Source organism: Panthera tigris, chromosome C1 (assembly GCF_018350195.1).
Source record: "Panthera tigris isolate Pti1 chromosome C1, P.tigris_Pti1_mat1.1, whole genome shotgun sequence".
NCBI lineage: Eukaryota > Metazoa > Chordata > Mammalia > Carnivora > Felidae > Panthera > Panthera tigris.
The window spans coordinates 3,960,139-3,978,505 of record NC_056667.1 but is presented as its reverse complement, the minus strand read 5'-3'; the positions used below and the strand labels follow the sequence as shown (position 1 = coordinate 3,978,505).

At 59.8% G+C, this 18,367-nt stretch overlaps 1 protein-coding gene across 1 annotated transcript in view; it reads left to right on the top strand.

Moving 5' to 3' along the window:
* The window catches only part of CHD5 (chromodomain helicase DNA binding protein 5), a 59,941-nt gene that overhangs the window by 29,039 nt on the left and 12,535 nt on the right, over positions 1-18,367 (top strand). Inside the window, 19 exon segments of the mRNA XM_042996981.1 lie at positions 2,977-3,114; positions 3,235-3,356; positions 4,276-4,449; positions 4,879-5,020; positions 6,010-6,141; positions 8,412-8,529; positions 9,782-9,906; positions 10,982-11,213; positions 11,392-11,502; positions 11,844-12,016; positions 12,581-12,755; positions 13,154-13,246; positions 13,463-13,551; positions 13,832-13,898; positions 13,901-13,964; positions 14,342-14,486; positions 14,869-15,028; positions 17,105-17,184; positions 17,442-17,559. Of these exon segments, the coding sequence (XP_042852915.1) occupies positions 2,977-3,114; positions 3,235-3,356; positions 4,276-4,449; positions 4,879-5,020; positions 6,010-6,141; positions 8,412-8,529; positions 9,782-9,906; positions 10,982-11,213; positions 11,392-11,502; positions 11,844-12,016; positions 12,581-12,755; positions 13,154-13,246; positions 13,463-13,551; positions 13,832-13,898; positions 13,901-13,964; positions 14,342-14,486; positions 14,869-15,028; positions 17,105-17,184; positions 17,442-17,559 (2,458 nt within the window).

The window sequence follows — 18,367 nt, the reverse complement described above, 5'->3', positions numbered from 1 at the left end:
CGCGGGGAGGACCCCGGAGAGGCTCTGGGTCTGTCGCTGGGGCCGCAGGGGCCCTGTGTTCTGGCGGGGGTCCCTCAGCTCCTTTGGAGGCCTGTGGCCGACTCTGCAGGCAGAGTTATCAGCGTCTTGCGGCCGCTGTCACAAAGCACCACAAGCCGGGCGGCTGACAACAGACTTACTTTCTCCTGGTTCCGGAGGCTCGGAATCTGGGGTCGAGGTGTCAGCAGGGCCACGTGCCTCTGAGGGCACCAGGGGAGGGTCCTTCCTGCCTCCTCTGGCTTCTGGCGGCTGTTGGCGTTCCTTGGCTCACAACTAATCACACCTGCAAAGACCCTAGTTCCTGGAAGGGCCACATTCCGAGGTGCTGGGTGGACACGGATTTGGGGGGGAACAAAATTCCACCTAATACACCAGCTGGGCGACCTCTCTGTGCCTCAGATTCTTCTCAGCAGAATGAGCTCACGGACCCCGCGGGGTCATGGAGGGGCGACCGAGTGAGCCAGGAAGGGTCTGTCCCACTTGATTGTGCCCACGGGTCACCAGGGCTCTTGCTGAAGGGCAGGTTCTGATCCAGCAGCTCTGGGGTGGGGCCTGAGACTCCGCATTTCTGACGAAGTCCCAGGGGGTGTGGATGCCTCTGGTCCCCAGGCTCCCCCAGAGCACTCAGAACAGTGCCTGGTGCATGGGAGGCCCTCAACGAATCTCAGCACTTACGCTGGGGGCTGGGGCTCCCCTCCCAGGATCCTGGGGGGGTTCTTACCCCAGCTTGCTGCAGCATCTTGGAGCCTCTGTGGCCCCAGGGGATGCCCAGTAACTATTTGCTGAATGAGGGGATGACTCAGATGATGGACCTGTGGGCCAATTAGTCACAGAAAACTTCTCCTGAGCTCACACTGGGGTCCTGTGCCGTGCTGGGCACTCTATAGACTCACCTCTTTTACTTTATTTTTTAAAATCGTGGGGGGCGCCTGGCTGGCTCAGTTGGTTAAGCGTCCGACTTTTGATCTCAGCTCGGGTCTTGATCTCAGGGTTGTGAGTTTAAGCCCCACATTGGGCTCCATGCCGGGCACGGAGCCTGCTTAAAACAAATTGCGCTAAAATACACAGACATAAAATTTACCGTTGTGACCATTTTGAAATGTGCGGTTCAGGGGCACCGAGTACCCTCCACCATCGGGCAACCATCCCCCATTATTCGTCTCCAGAACTTTCTCCTCTTGCAGAACCAAAACTCGGTCCCCATCAAGCAGTAACTCCACCAGCCCCTGGCACCCGCCCCGTGATTACCAATCAGTGCCTCATTTAAGTAGAATAGCACAGTGTATGCTTTTTTTGTGACTGGCTTATCTCACTTAGCAAAGTGCCCTCAACCTCACCCTTGTCGTAACATGGGTCAGAATGTTCTCCCTTCTTCTTCTTCTTCTTTTTTTTTTTAGTGTTTATTTATTTTGAGAGAGAGAGAGAGAGAGAGCGCGTGTGCATGAGCAGGGGAGGGGCAGAGAGAGAGAGGGAGAGAATCCCAAGCAGGCTCTGCGCTGTCAGCGAAGAGCCCAATTCGGGGCTTAATTCCACGAACTGTGAGATCATGGTCTGAGGCAAGATCAAGGGTCGGACACTAAAGTGACTGAGCCACCCAGGCACCCTCGGAGTGTCCTCTCTTCTTAGACCGAATAGCACTCCATTGGCGAACTGCATTTCCTTTTTCATTCACCCATCCAGACCCTTGGGTGGGTTCCACCTTTTGGCTCTTGTGAAAATGCTATAAACGTGGATGTGCTGACATTTACTCTAAGTCCCTGCTTCACTTCTGTTGGGCCTTTGGGTCTGTATCCAGAAGCAGAATACTTGGATCCTGTACTGATTCCATGTGCATTTAATTATTTTAAGGGACAGCTTTTGCCCTCTGGATTCTCATGGCATTCCTCACGCAGACAGGATCTCTCCTTTTTTTTTTTTTTTACCAAAGGGGATACTGAGGCTCAGGAGGCTAATTAACTTGACTTGGGTCTAGCTGGAAAGGGTAGGGCCGGGTGCAAACCCAGGGGCCACCTGCAGGCAGAGCCCGTGCAATGAGACGCCCCTCTGCCCCTCTCTGGCCCCTTCACAAGGGACGTCGGTCGCTGGGAGATCCGGGCTTGGGTTGGCCAGGACTGGCTGCCTCCTTTGCGGGGCCCGGTGGAGACTGAAGACGCAGGGCCCCTGGTTCAAATGCAAGAAACAGCGTTTTCCTTTTTTTAGTAGTCTCTCTCTCGACCTCTGGGTGGTGGTTTTTATTGGCTATTTAATGTCCTGTTTCCTCAGCACGGGGCTCCTCTCAGGGTGAATGCCCCCCATGCCCGGGCCCGGCCCCCACAAGGGTGTGAGGCGTTGGTGTTCGCTGGGTGGGGACGGGGAAGCTGGGGGCTCCATCATTCCATAGATCTCCTCTTACAAAACACAAATTCAAGAACGTAATTATCAAGAATTTCAAGTCCGTGGGGGCACCTGGGTGGCTCAGTCGGTTGAACTTCAGCTCAGGTCATGGTTTCTCAGTTTGACAGTTTGAGCCCTGCGTCGGGCTGGCTGCTGTCCGTGTAGAGCCCGCTTCGGATCCTCCTGGCCCCCCTCTCTCTCTGCCCTCCCCCCACTCTCTTTCTCAAAAATAAAATAAAATTTAAAAGACAAAAAAGAATCTCAAATCAGCGACGGCAGAGCATTTAACCACACGTACAGGGATCGCTTCCCTGTGCGAATCCTGGTTCTGCCATCCTTTGGTCTTGGGGACCAGCCTGAGATCCTGTGAGCTGTAAATGGGGACAGTGACAGCGTGGGGGGGGGGGGCGGCTTGTGAGGATGAGGGGGCTTGCCCCCGCGGCCCTTCCTGTCAGTCCCAGAGCCTCCCTGGGCCCTCCGGAGTCCTGTCCACCCCTCCTCCACGTCTCCTTATCTCTGGAGACCCTACCTGCTCCCCTCCCAGACGCTCCTCTTCCCCTCCAGAAAGAAGTGCAGATCAAATTCCACGTCCTGCTCACCTCCTACGAGCTCATCACCATCGACCAGGCCATCCTGGGCTCTATCGAGTGGGCCTGCCTTGTGGTGGACGAGGCCCACCGGCTCAAGAACAACCAGTCCAAGGTAGGCGGTGCTGGCTGCTGGCCCCTGGAGCCACGCCTTCCACCCCGGTGGAGGGGTGGGGCGGGGAGGGGTGCCGGCTGGCCGCCCCGCTCCCCCTAACTGGCCGCCTCCTCCCCGAAGTTCTTCAGGGTCTTGAACAGCTACAAGATCGATTACAAGCTGCTGCTGACGGGGACCCCGCTTCAGAACAACCTGGAGGAGCTTTTCCACCTCCTCAACTTCCTGACTCCAGAGAGGTTCAAGTGAGTCAGGGGGTGTGGCCGGGGAGGGGGTGTGGCCGGGGAGGGGGTGTGGCCGGGGAGGGGGTGTGGCCGGGGAGGGGTGTGGCCGGGGAGGGGGTGTGGCCGGGGAGGGGTGTGGCCGGGGAGGCGGGCTGGCGGGCAGCCAGGGAAGACCGGTTCAGTGCGAGCTGGAGCTCAGCTTCCTTGTCAGTAAAATGGGAGCATTAGCAGCAGCCTGCCCCAAATGACCTGTGCGGGAGGGGCCGCGGCCCTGGCGTGTGCAGGGTGCTCAGTGGACGTGAGCTGCCCCGAATACCGTGACTGATCCTCGGCTCTGCCCCAGGAGACCCCCGGGGCATCCTCTGGGGCTGCTGTCCTGGCCCCCTCATGCCCTGCCTCATTCCTTCCCCTCCACTGACACCTAAGTGACCACCTGGGTGACAGTGATGAGGGCAGAAGGCTGGGGGTGGTGGTGGATATGGGGCGAACACGGAGCCCCTGCCAGTGGGGGGCCCCGGCCTCCTTGCCTTCACCTACCCCATTCTCCGGCTCAGAATGGGGGGTTCAGGGTGGAGGGTGCTGACTTCAGAATCAGGAGATACAGATTGGAGGGCAGGCTGGACCATACAACCTTGGGCCCCCATCAGCCTCAGTTTCCTTTTCTGTAACAGGGGTAAAAGTCCTAGAGACTTTGTTTCCAGGACAGCTTTGAGGAGAGGAAGTTATCCTATGTGGCCGAGCTACACTGGAGGGGTGGGGACACGGGCTTAGGTGGACACTGAAGGGACACTTAGGGCAGGGCTAAGGCTCCCAGGCCCACCAGCCAACCGGCCTGCCCTTGACCCTCTGGTCCCCCACCCCAATCCTGGCTTCCTCTGCAGAGGGCTTTGGCCTGTTCCAGTCCCCTGCTCCTGGCTCTGATCCTGGTTCTCTCTCGCAGCAATCTGGAGGGCTTCCTGGAGGAGTTTGCCGATATCTCCAAGGAAGACCAGATCAAAAAGCTCCATGACCTGCTGGGGCCGCACATGCTGAGGCGGCTCAAGGCCGATGTGTTCAAGAACATGCCGGCCAAGACCGAGCTGATCGTTCGCGTGGAGCTGAGCCAGATGCAGAAGTGAGTGGACCCTCCGCCCGCTGGGGCCCCGCCACAGAGCGGCCTGCCTCACGCCCCCTGGGCTTGCCTTCTCCCAGAAGGTCTGACTGAGCCTTCCAGCAACGCTTCCCCGGGTGGTGGGAAGGCTCTGCGCCCCACACCCCTGCTCCCCCCCGCCCCTCCCCCGCCGACCCCTTGACTCACATTTTGCACGCGCTTCCTTCTTTGACCGCTTTCACTGGCCTGGGTTGGGGCTGCCTGAGGCTTTTCAATGTCCTCAGTAACTTGCTGGGTGACTCGGGGCCTGGGGCTTCACCCGGCAGGGCTCCTCTGGTCTCTGTAAGTGGTGCTCGGCCTGCAGCCCCGTCTCCCTGCAGAGCAGAGAGTGTCCTCTCAGAGGTCGGGGCGGCCCTGGTGTCCAGCCTGCCTTTCCTCCTCGCCCTGCTGCAGGAAGTACTACAAGTTCATCCTCACGCGGAACTTCGAGGCACTGAACTCCAAGGGGGGCGGGAACCAGGTGTCGCTGCTCAACATCATGATGGACCTGAAGAAGTGTTGCAACCACCCCTACCTCTTCCCCGTGGCTGCCGTGGTAGGTCCCCATGGCCGCCCTGTGGCCACTGTAGCGGGTGCCCGTGACCGTCACGGTAAGGGCCCGAGGCTGCCGCGGTAGGTTCCCTTTGCCCGTCGTGGTGCCTGTCCGTGGCTGCCGTGGCACCCTCAGCCCCCCAGCCCTCCCCGCACGTGTGGACCTACAGGTGATGTGGCCCCGTTACACCCAGTTTCTGAAAACTTACCTCCGTCCATTGCTCAGGCAGGCCCTCTCCTTCCCTTGACCCCTCCTTGTGCCCACAAAGCAGTGGGGGGCATCAGGGCACCCCAGGCTGATCTGGCTGTGCTCGGTCACCGGGGGAGTCAGGAAGGCCTGCGTGGGGCCCCAGGTAGTCCTGAAGTGAGAGACTGGACCCGGGCCAGGCACCAGCTCCAACCCTGTGGTCTCAGGAAAGCCAGTGGTCCTGCTCTGAGCCTCAGCTTCATCTTCTATAAAATGGGACAGTAACAGCATCTGCCTGAAAGGGTGAGGGCCGGGTGAGAAAGTGCCCTCAGAGAGAGCCGGGCATGGCCGTTCTTGTCACCGTCACTACTGTTCTGGTTCTTGCTGAAACCCTCCGCGGTGTCTGCCTCCTGCCCCCAGACAGCCAGACACGTGCAGAGGGAGCCGTGGGGGGCCGTGCTGTGGGTGATCTGCCCCCCAGATCTCTCTCACCTCCCTGGCACGGCAGGGCCCTTGGGCTGACGTCCTGCCCAGCTGGGGTTCAGGGCTTGGCCTTGCCAGGATGCGCCCTACCGTGACCACAGAGACCAGGCATAATTCCTTCTGGGAAGGCCGGCTTAGCTTAAGACCCTGTCATCGCCTGTTGGCTGATGTCCCCGGTGTCCTGGTGGAGTGCCAGCAGGGGGAGACGGAGGGCTCTGCCTGGGAGTGCCGTGTGCCCGGAGGGGCCCCGTGGGATGAATGGCCTGTCTGCCCGGTCCGACCCGGGAAGCCCCCCAATGCTCCACCTTCTGCTGTGTCTACAGGAGGCCCCCGTCTTGCCCAATGGCTCCTATGACGGCAGCTCCCTGGTCAAGTCCTCGGGCAAGCTCATGCTGCTACAGAAGATGCTCAAGAAACTGAGAGATGAAGGGCACCGCGTGCTCATTTTCTCCCAGGTGAGCTGACCTCCCTGCTTCCCCCCCGCAGCCCCCACTCCACATCCTGCGGAGGGCACCCCTGCCAGCTGAGGGCGCCGCCTGCCGGTGGCCCTCCAGGCCTGGTGCTCTTTCCCGGTGGACTGCACGTCAGAGGTTGTTCGTGTGTGCCCTGGCCGGGCACAGCCCAGAAAGCTGGCTGGGTGCCAAGCTCCAGGAGCTCAGGGCATGTTGGCCATAAAGCCCAGCGTCTTCCCCACCACCTGCCCCTTCTGGCCTGCCCCCCCCCCCCCCCCCCCCGCCAACCTCTGAAGCAGCGGAGCCTTCCCTGGTGTCCAGGCTGGGACGACAGCCCCTGGCCCTCACCCCTGCAGCCTGACTTGTCACAGGCGGGCCCTGAGGCTGGTTTGGGCAGAGCCTGTGCGGGGGCAGCTCTTCCTGAAATGGCACTTGTACCACTGCCTCTTGGGTGGTCAGAGGCAGGCTGTGCAGCCTCGGGGGTCTGCTGGTCTGTGCACCCCTTGTTCCCTCACCCCTCTGGTTGCATCTGCCCTCTGTCAGGCTCTGTGGGAGGCACGGGGCCAGTCCCTGTCCTTGAGACATGCCCAGTCTAGTGTGGGAGACAGATGTGGGCAACGGACGTAAAGAGACATTTAGTTCCGGGGTCGTCTCTGTAATGGGAGTCAGCAATGGTCCTGCGGGTCCTGGTGCTAAAAATGCTCCTGTATTCTGGGACTGAGCCAGGCCCCTTGCTCAAAGCCAGAGAGGAGGATGTGGCTCTTCTGTGTACTGAAGTCAGCTGGTGACTGCGGCTCCTGCCTGCAGCCCCGACCCCACCATGGGCCCGCAGGAGGCCCAGAGACGTTGGGGAAATCTGACCAAGCCTGGCACTGTGGACTGGCTTAGAGATTGGACCCACAATGCCCCCAACCCCCTGCCAACATAAGATATGATTCTGGGACCAAAGAGAAGGGACTGCGCAACTCCTAGAAATGTGCACAGAGGGAAAGGGATGGAGACAGAGCACCTAAAACGGGCCCACAAACCCCACTTCCAAACCTCATGACAAAACCGGATATTAGGACACCCCACAAAACAGTACGTATACTCCAAATGAAACGAATAATAGAAAAGCCTGAAAAAGACTTCAGACAAGCATGTTTAGGATCCCCCAAATTAATGGAGTAACAACCCATAAATCAAGAAGAAATCAGTTAAGCACAAGCAGGAAGAAATGAAACAAGAATAATTGGATAGGAAACGGGTCTGCATGGAACTAAAATAAAACATTTCAACACCTTGGATAAACTCTCAGCACTGGTGAGGGCAATGCTGATGAATGGGACCTGGTGCTGAGAATCTCCCCAGAATGGAGCAGAGAGACACAAAAATCAGAAAGAAGAAAGTGCACGAAGGACACCTTGAGAGGCTCCAATAATCATCTAACAGGAGTTGCAGAGGAAGAAATAGAGAAAATGGCGAAGAAGCTGGATTCCGTGAGAGTTTGCAGACCTGGGGAAAGACGTGAGGTCTCAGATCTGAAACGTACTCTGGAGTACCAAGCAGGATAAATATAAAGAAACGAATCCCTAGGCACCTCACAGGGAAATCACAGCACTTCAGACCTAGTACCTACAAAGGAATGATGATCAGACTGTCCTTAGGCTTCTCATCGGCAACAACAGGTGGCAGGAGGCAATCGTAAAATCTTCAGTATCCTGCGGGAATGGATCATTTTATATCCAGCTCAACTATCTCTCAAGAATGAAGGGAGATACACGGGGTAATGGGAGCCCAGAAGGGACTGCTTTTCTCTTCTTATAGGGAGCAGTGAAATCAGGGAAAACCTCACAGAAGAGGTGCTGTTTGAGTTCCCTAGGCAGTAAGGGGGTGGGCTTTCCAGGAGGAGAGGCCAGGTCATTTGGGGTAGCTGAGGGTATGATGGAAGCATTGAGACATGAAGCCCATATAGACTGCACTAAGTCTTGCCAGCCTGGAATGCCAGGGTGAGGAGCTGAGATTTTGTGCTGTTAGGTAAGGGCAGGGCTGCTCAGAGCTGTGCTTTAGACAGATGGCTGTGGGGCTGGTGTGGGTGATGCAGTGACTCTGGGGGTCAAGGCTGGAGGCTGCATTCTTCTCCAGAGAGCCCCGAGTCAGGTCTGCCTGGGTCCCACCTCTCTCCCCACTCAACAGGCAGCTCTGTCTTCCCCAAACTCATGGGGACCATGCCCGTGGCCCCATGGGGCTCCTTGCTCTGGGGCAGCCCCTCAGGCTTATCATGTCCCCTGCAGATGACGAAGATGTTGGACCTTCTGGAGGACTTCCTGGAGTATGAGGGCTACAAGTATGAGCGGATTGATGGTGGCATCACTGGGGGCCTCCGACAAGAGGCGATCGACAGATTCAACGGTACCCTGCCTTACCCATGCATTCTTGACTGGGACCCTATATCTGCCCTTCCTCCCAGGCTGGGGTCTCAGCCAGGCCACCCAACTGATGTTCAGATTAGTTTCCCCTCACGTGGCCGCAGAAAGCAGATTGGTGTTTAAGTCCTAACAGCTGTCCCTTTTAAATGCTAAAAGGAATGAATTCCACGGAACCTCTGGGGGCTGCCTGGGGTGCTGAGGGCCCAGTAGGGAACACCTGCTTGGAACTGAGACCCAGACCAGGAGAAAGAGAGGAAATTACCACCTCTGTTACTAAATGAAGCTGGGGCTGAGGGTCTGGCCGGCACCTGTGGACTTCTGATACCCCAGATAAGCCACCGGTTACCAGCAGTGTGGGACAGAAGCTGCCACCCTAAAACAGACGGCGGGAGGGGTGGAGCTGAGCGCCTGCTCCCTGCGGGCTGCTTCCTAGCGACAGGAAGAAGCAGAGCCCTACGCATCCAAACTCAATGTACTCTCTTCCTGGCCCGGGAAGGAGAGACCGGAGCTTGCTGGGCAGTGAAGGACACCTCCGGAGTGGGGGAGAGGTCAGGTGACCCAGTGCCCCTGTATAGTGGCAAGGTTTGCAGCAGTGATGATGAGCTGTTTCCCTGGGGCTTGTGGCTTTCTGCTGGCCTCCACCCTCAGAACAGCGCTGGGGCCCCACTGCCCGATCGCCCAGGGGAGGGGTTCCTGTTGTCCACTCGTGTTTGAGGTGAAGCGAGTCCAGAGTTGCAAGATCTAGACGGAGGTGGGAGCGGCCGAGGCCCCGGGAGGATCGGGAACCTGTTTGCAGCTCTCGCGGGCGCACAGGTCAGACCCCGTCACTTACGAAGGGCTCAGGTGGGCCTGAGAACCAGCTGTCCTGTGACAGTGGGAGCTGCCCGGTGGGGTGGCCGCGGCCCTGTAGTTTGGTCTTTGCTCATCTAGGCTTTGAACATAACTTCCTTCTCTCTCTGGCTTCCTCCTGTAGAGTCAGGACTCAGAGCACAGCTGGGGGCTGAGTGGGGCTCAAGGGGGCTGCTCTGTCCCCACCCTGGGCCCTGGGCCTCCTCAGGCTTACCCTGAACACAGCTGCGGCTGATGTCATCTGCGATGGGGCCACGGTGTCCCAGCACCCCCCTCCCCCTCTCCCGTCCTCTGCAGCCCTCCTATCTGCTGTCCACCCGTGCCCACCCTCACCTCTCTGGGCAGCCCCTCACTGACCCCACTGGGCACCTGCCTCTCTTCCTCAGCCCCCGGGGCCCAGCAGTTCTGCTTCCTCCTCTCGACCCGGGCGGGTGGCCTGGGCATCAACCTGGCTACAGCAGACACGGTCATCATCTACGACTCGGACTGGAATCCACACAACGACATCCAGGTCTGTGGCCCTGACACCGTAACCCTGTCAGAGAGCCCCCTTGCCACCACTGGTTCTGTGGGCTTTCCACCCCTCCCCCTCAGACTGTGTGTCCGGGTGTCACCTCCCCCTGGGCCACCCTCATGGAATCCCAGCCCCAAGAGGGGACCTGGGAGGTGAGTGGAGGCTATGCCCTGCCCCTCCAGCTTCCTCCCTATACAAAAGAGGAAATGCCCAGAGAGGGCAGGCAATGTGCCCAAGGACACACAGCAGTCTGTGTGGCCGACAACCCTTAGTCTGTCCCATCACTCTTAGGATCAAGCCCATGGGGGGAGTCAAAAGGAGGGAGTCCTGGGACCCAGACGGGGGGCAGTTTGGGGGGGGAACCAAGGAAATACTGGGGGGACAAGCCTGTGGGAGAAGAGATGGAGGAGGGGCAAGCAGGGTTGGTGAGGAAGGACAGAAGGGCTGAGGGGGTAGGGGTGTGGGAACTAAGACACATGCTCTTGTCCCTGGTCACCTGGGGCAGGGATGGACACACTGAGTACATACCGTTAGGGGCACACACAAACTCATGTCTCACGCACACGTGTGTGCGCCCACGCAGAGTCACCCACACAGATAGTCACGCTAGGGTCGCCTCACGCAGACGCCTGATGCACAGAGCCTCGGGCACGTCCTCGTACCACTGGGCAGCTTCCTGGCCTTGCTGCCCTCCCAGGGTGGCCGAGTGTCTCCAACAGGAGCTCCTGCGGTCACGAGCGGCTCGCTTCAAGGGAGGTGCCACCCCACCTCCCCAGGACTGCCGTCAGAGCCCCGTGTGGCTTTCTCGGGGGCGCACGCTGGCTCCGCCGCCCCTGCACACACCCCTGCCCACCTGCAGTTATGCCTAGTTCCACCTGTGCGGGCGCCCAGCCCCGCCCGAGACCACCCACGGTCAGGAAGCCAGCACAGCCCCATGCAGAACGCGCCCCTGAGCACGCGTGCACGCCCCTCCCACCTCGCGGCGCCCGGCCCTGTGGTCCGCCCCCCCCCCCCCCCCCCGCCCTTGGCCGACCCCCCCCCCACCCCGCACTGAGCTGCAGCTTGCCCCCAGGCCTTCAGCCGCGCCCACCGCATCGGACAGAACAAGAAGGTAATGATCTACCGCTTTGTGACTCGGGCCTCGGTGGAGGAGCGCATCACGCAGGTGGCCAAGCGCAAGATGATGCTCACCCACCTGGTGGTGCGGCCTGGCCTCGGCTCCAAGTCTGGCTCCATGACCAAGCAGGAGCTGGACGACATCCTCAAGTTCGGCACCGAGGAGCTCTTCAAGGACGACGTGGAGGGTGGGCGTCTAGGGCGGCTAGTGGGCGGGGGTGACGCTCCATCCGTCCCCGGGGCCCACAGCCTTTCTCCTCTGCCCCCGTCTCTTGGCCACGGAGGGTAGGGCCAGGGCGGCGTCTCTAGGCACCGGGGCTAGGGGTTGCCCCCCAGCCCTGCAACCCCTCTGACTCTGTCCTACAGGCATGATGTCTCAGGGCCAGAGGCCTGTCACGCCCATCCCGGATGTCCAGTCCTCTAAAGGGGGAGCCCTGGCTGCCAGCGCCAAGAAAAAGCATGGCAGTACCCCGCCAGGTAGGGGCTAAGTCAGCCTAGCTCCCAGCTCCTCTTGTGTTTCGAGGGGCTGTCCCCGGAGAGGAAGGGTTTCGCCCCGCCCCGCCACCCCTTTCTGTGTTTTGTCGGGCTCCCGTGCTCGCCCCCACTGGCCCCTCACTTGGGGGCCCGCGGACTGTCCGGTGAGCAGGCAGCCGGGCTGATGCGGTGCAGGTTCCGCTCTCTGATCACCATGCCCCTCTGCTGCCGCCCCTGCTGGGGGCTGGGAAGGGCCATGGTCGGGAGTCTGTTCCTGTGGGGTCCCCACACTTGGACCTGGGCACCCCATCTGTCCCTTCACTCTGCACCCTGTCTGCTCCCAGGCGACAACAAGGACGTGGAGGACAGCAGTGTGATCCACTATGACGATGCGGCCATCTCCAAGCTGCTGGACAGAAACCAGGACGCCACGGACGACACGGAGCTGCAGAATATGAACGAATACCTGAGCTCCTTCAAGGTGGCGCAGTACGTGGTGCGCGAGGAGGATGGCGTGGTAAGCCCGCGGCCCCGCCCCCACCGGCCCCGCCCCCACCGGCCCCGCCCCCATCGGCCCCGCCCCCATCGGCCCCGCCCCCGCCGGCGGCCCTTCTCCTCTCACAGCAAACTTAACCCTGGGTCTCTCCTGGGTGGGGTCTCCGCTTCCTCCTTCTCCGCTTCCTCCTCAACTCCCATCACCCTCCATGCAGACCCTGGGTGCTAATTATCCTTCAGGAAACCAGGAGCCTCCTGAGGGCAAGGCTGGGGCTTATTCACTTCTGTACCCCAGTGCCTGGCACACGGCCAGGAAATACTTTTGGGGTGAATGAATGAATGAATGAATGAACGAACGAACGAATGAATGACTGTGTCAGGGGCAGGAGGAAGACCTGTTGGGGCTGGGGTGATCAAGGTGGCTTCCTGGAGTAGGCAGGCTTTCCGATTCATCTTGGGCTCTTGGAGGGTGAGGGGTGGCGGAGGCCGCTGGGAGGCTCCCGGGGGTAGCTGTTGGCCCCACCTCCGAGCATCCGGGGCCTGCGCCTGCGGGGCCTGCCCTCATGGGCCCTGCGCCTGTGTCCAGGAGGAGGTGGAGCGGGAGATCATCAAGCAGGAGGAGAACGTGGACCCCGACTACTGGGAGAAGCTGCTTCGGCACCACTACGAGCAGCAGCAGGAGGACCTGGCCCGCAATCTGGGCAAAGGCAAGCGCATCCGCAAGCAGGTCAACTACAACGACGCCTCCCAAGAGGACCAGGGTGCGTGGCCCCGGGCGGGCAAGAAGCCCGTGGGCGCTGAGAGTGCGGGCGGTCAGAGGGCTGGCTGGGAGGTGGGGGGGGGGTGGCTTGGAGAAAGGGGGCTGGGAGCAGGGGTGGGTGCCGGCTGTTTGGGGAGCTTGGTGGCTAGGGTCCAGTGACCTCACCACTGCTCCTGGTGTGGCCTTGGGGAAGCCTCAGTTTCCGCATCTGTGAGAGAGGGATGATGATAGTGTCATGCCTTAGGATACAGTGCAGGGCTGTTGGGGTTCAGTGAGCTCCCAGGAAGTACACCGTGCTCGTTTCGTTGTCCCTCACCCCTGGGCTGGGTTTTGGGGGCTTGGCATGGCCCTGGGCGTGGGGGGGTCTCACTCTGTGCCTCTGCACGTGGCCCCTCACAGAGTGGCAGGACGAGCTCTCCGATAACCAGTCCGAATATTCCATCGGCTCCGAGGACGAGGACGAGGACTTTGAGGAAAGGCCAGAAGGGCAGAGTGAGTCTCAGGACTGGTGACCCTGGACTGGGGCCCAGACACGTGTCAGGGAGCTGCCGGTCAGCCTGGGGTCCCCTGGGGACACCAGGACAGTCGTCCATCCTTTGGAGGATGTCCTGAGGGGTTCTGCTGTCCTGGGGTGAGTTGCTGGAAGGGATGCGGGGGGTCGGGGCACCCCGGGCTCCGGTGAGGTGTCGTGGTGGGTCTGCTTCCCAGGTGGACGGCGACAATCCAGGAGGCAGCTGAAAAGCGACAGGGACAAGCCCCTGCCACCTCTTCTCGCCCGTGTGGGTGGCAATATCGAGGTGGGGCCCGCCTGCACCCCACTTTCCCAGCTCCCCTTCCCCCCCCCAGAACAAAGAGCTCATCCCTGCTGCACCTCTGGGGGTGTAGAGTAGGGATAGAGGCGGGGGGGAGGGGCGAGGGGCCTGCCCAGCGTCACAGCCAAGTAGAGGTGGGGCCAGGACAGACCCCTGGGTCTCCGGGTCCTGCCTCCTCTGTGTTTCTCCCAGCTTCTCCCCTCCGTCCGCCTCTCTGCCCATCCCTGAGTTCTCTGCTCCTCCGCCCCACTCCCCGCCTGCCCAGGTGCTGGGCTTCAACGCCCGGCAGCGGAAGGCCTTTCTGAACGCCATCATGCGCTGGGGCATGCCCCCCAGGACGCCTTCAACTCCCACTGGCTGGTGCGGGACCTTCGAGGGAAGAGCGAGAAGGAGTTTAGGTAAAGGGGCTGAGGTGGTGGCCCGGGGCGTGGCTGCCCACCCCAGAGCGGGCAGGCTCCACTGAGGGCACCTGCCCACCGGGCCGTGTTTGTGGATTCCTGTTGTCTGGCCTTTGGGTGGGCAGGGCTCAGGTGCAGAAAACCCTGAGCAGCCGCCTCTGCTAGACCTGATCCAGGGCAAGGGCTGTCATGGGGGGGCTCCCTTCTGGGCCCCCCGCCCCCGGTCCTTCCCTCGGGGCCTGACCCAGCAGGCCGGACTGGGAGGCAGTTGATGGATGATGGCTCCAGCCAGGGGGTTACCTGGGGGGTCCTGCCAGCCCTCTCAGAGGGTCCTTGCTGGCCCCTCACTCCCTGAGCCCCAGTCCCCCCCACCCCAGAGCCTATGTGTCCCTCTTCATGCGGCACCTGTGTGAGCCGGGGGCTGACGGTGCAGAGACCTTCGCGGACGGCGTGCCCCGTGAGGGCCTCTCGAGGCAGCACGTGCTTACCCGCATCGGGGTCATGTCACTAGTTAGGAAGAAGGTGGGTGAGTAAGCCTTGCCTGGGCCTTTCCCGGCGGCCCCCCCATGGCCCTTGTGTGCCCTCTGGGGGTCAGCGGGCAGAGGGCAAGTGCCTGGCTCCGGGCACTGAGTCAGGCTAGAGGGACACCTCTAAATGCCTCTCTGGGCGGGGGTGGGGAGGCTGGAGGTGGGGACGGTAGGTCAAGGGGCAGAGCACACACTGGGGTGGGGGTGGGGCCTGGCGTAGAGGTTTGTGGTCAGAAGTGCATTCGGCTTGGCCAGCCTCGGTGGGGAGGTGGCATTCATCCCAAGCCCGGGACACCCCCTGTCCCTCCAGCCACCCTGAGGCCCTTAGCTCTGGGCCGAGACCACTTCCCTCTCCCCTTCCCTGTCTCCTGCCTCAGGTTCAGGAGTTTGAACACGTTAACGGGAAGTACAGCACCCCGGACTTGATCCCCGAGGGGCCCGAGGGCAAGAAGCCAAGCGAAGTCATCTCCTCGGACCCCAACACGCCAGTGCCCGCCAGCCCTGCCCACCTCCTGCCGGCCCCACTGGGCTTGCCAGGTCTGGGCTCCGATGTGCGGGGGAGGGCACCTGGGTCACGGGAGGTGGCAAGGCCCCAGGAGACGCCGGGTCCTCTGCACAACCCAGGATGGACAGCCTCCCTTCCCCGGCTGCAAGCTTCTGCCTGCAGAAATGTCGCTGTCCTGAGAGTTTATCTTTTTAATGGCTATTTACTCACCACAGCGTTCAGTCCTTGCAAATCTTACTATTCGGTAGTTTCTCGTGTGTTCACAGGGGTGAGTTGCCTCTAATTCTAGAGCATTTTCATCCCCCTGTGAGAATCACGTACTCGTTACCAGTCATTCCTTACTCTTTCTCCCCCGAGCCCCTGGCAACCACTAATCTACTCTGTGCATTTGCCTGTTCTGGACATTCCATGTACGTGAAGCCGCATAACACCTGGCCTTTTGTGTCCGGCTTCATTCTCTAGCATGTTTTTCATTTTTAAAATTTTTTAACGTTTATTTAATATTTGAGAGCGAGAGAGAAAGAGTGCCAGCGGGGGATGGGCAGAGAGACAGGGAGACGCAGAATCCGAAGCGGGCTGCGGGCTCCAGGCTCCGAGCTGTCAGCACAGAGCCCGACGCGGGGCTCAAACCCACGAACTGCGAGATCGTGACCTGAGCCGAAGTCGGACGCTTCACCGACTGAGCCCCCCAGGCGCCCCGGTCTAGCGTGTTTCTGAGGTTCATCCACGTTGTAGGGCGTGTCCCGCTTCCTTCCTGTTTTTGGCCGAGTGATATCCCATTGTGTGGGATGTGCCATGTTTCTATTTGCTCGGCCGTCAGCTGGTGGATTTGGGGCCATCGTGAGTAAGGTGGGGGGTACCATGAGTCACGTGGCTGTGAGCGTGGCTGGGGGTGGCACTGCTGGATCACGTAGCCTGACATTCTGAGGAACTGCTGGACTTTTTCAGAGTGGCCACGCCATTTGACGTTCTCACCAGCAACGTGTGATGCTTCCCGGTTTCCCCACCCCCTCCCCGAACATTTGTTTTCTGACTTTTTGCTTACGGCTGTCCCAGTGGATACCAAGTGGTGTCTCCCCGTGGGTTTTTTTTTATAATTATTTTTTTATTAATTCTTTTTTTTTTTTTTAATTTTTTTAAATTTATTTTTGAGAGAGAGACAGAGCATGAACAGGGGAGGGTCAGAGAGAGAGGGAGACACAGAATCTGAAGCAGGCTCCAGGCTCTGAGCTGTCAGCACAGAGCCCGATGCGGAGCTCGAACCCACGGACCGTGAGATCATGACCTGAGCCGAAGTCGGACGCTTAAGCGACTGAGCCACCCAGGAGCCCCTCCCTGTGGTTTTGATTTGCGTCTCTCTGATGGCTGAAGACGTTGAGAATCTTTTCACGTGCTTCTGGGCCATTCGCGTGTCTTTGGCGAAATGTCTTTTCAGATCTTTTGTTCCTCGTTAATTGTCTGTCTTTGAGTGTCTTTTGGTGACCCATGTGTTTATTTGGGCAAAGTGTCGTCTTCCCTCCGTTGGACCTCGAAGGCCCCGTTCTGACCTACCTATGCCCGGGTGAGGCGTGAATCCCTGAGAGGCTCAGTGCCTCCAAGGACATCTATCCTGCTCCTGCGCAAAAGTGTGCCCTCTGGAGGTGGACACACCTGGTCCTGTGTGAGCCCTGTTTTCTCCCTTGTGATGTGGGACCGGACAGTGGACACCTCCCAGGGCTGCTCTGAGCACTTGGCAGGGTGTCAGGAGTTGGCTCAGTAAGGGGAGGCACACAGCCTGTCAGCCAGCCTGAAGGCGGGAAGCACCTCCAGCTGTCCCGGCTCCTAGGCCGGCCTCCGCCAACCTCCCCTCCCTGCCATGGGCAGCCCTGTGCCATCAGCCTGTGGCTTTGGCCTCACTGGGCCCAAGGTCCTCCAAGGATCCCCATGTCTGCGGGCCTGGCTTGAGGTCTCTGGCTCACCTGGTTCACCTGTCCTTCTTCTGGAGGGGCCAGGCCCAGAGGAGCCTCCTGAAGGCCAGCCTGGCTCTCCCCTGTGGCGCCCCATCTCCTGCCTTTTCACCCCTTGCCTGCCCAAGCCCACCCTCTCACCTCTTCCCTTTGATCTTTCAGACAAAATGGAAGCCCAGCTGGGCTACATGGATGAGAAGGAGCTGGGGGTGCAGAAGCCAAAGAAGCCCCCAGAAATCCAGGTGTGGAGGATGCTGGTGCCTGGGCCCTGGTGGGTACGGGGTGGGGGTTGGGTCTAGGGACCTTTTCAGCTCTTGCTTGGACAGCTGAAACCCAGACCTTCTGGCTCCACGCTCGGGCTTCTGGGTCTGGGGGGAGCAGTTTGGGAGCACGGACGGGAACCAGGAGGGGGAGTGGATTCCCAGCCGAGTGCCTGTCCTCTGCCCTCCGTGCTGTTGAGGCCTCAGGCCCTGAAGCATCCCTGGCCTGTCCTCCCCAGGCCCTGCCAACTGCCCTGGACAGAGTGGAGGGTGAGGACAAGCATGAGAACTCAGATGGCCAGGAGCGACTGGAGGACACAGAGAAGGCCCCGCCGTCCCCAGAGCAGCCGCCAAAAGGTGAGGCTTCCCACGGTCCCCCACCTCTGCCAATGCAGTCTCTGGCTCCCGCCAAGCTATGCTCCGCGCTGGCTCTCCCTGGCCGAGCGGCAGACTCTGTCCTACCACGACAGGATCCGCAGGAGGAGAGAGCCAGGGGCTCGGGTCTCTATAGTGGACTTAGCTTTCCCTACCAAGCAGAGTTTGGGGGTTACTGGGCTGTCTTTTTTATTAGTGATTTCTAACTCCGTTGTATTGTGGTTGGGGCACGTGGGTCCGTGTGATATTGTTTCTACATTATGTTCCTGAAACCTGCTTTTTGGCTTAATACGGTCAGATTTGGAAGTGGTCACGTGTGCCTGGAAAGAATGCATATTCTCTTCATTACTGGGTGTGAGGTTCTGAACATATGTGTTAGGTCATTATGTTGTTCAAATTTTGTTTGTTTGTTTGTTTATTTATTTACTTGAGAGAGAGCGGGAGTGAGTAGGGGAGGAGCAGAGAGAGAGAGAGAATTGCAAGCAGGCTCTGTGCTGCCAGCCCGGAGCCGGACGTGGGGCTCGAGCTGTAAAATCATGACCTGAGCCGAGATCAAGAGTTGGGTGCTCATCTGACTGAGCCCCCCAAGTGCCCCCTCAAACTCCTTACATCCTGAGTAAAAACTGAGTAGTTTTGGTTTGCTTTAATCCGTCAAGTCTGAGAGACTTGTGTTAAAATCTCTCACTATGATTGTGGGTCAGTCCCTTTTTCCTTGTAAGGCCAGAGTTTGCCTCGTATCATTTGAGACTGGGTTGACAGATGCATATTGGTTTAGGGTTTTTATATCTTT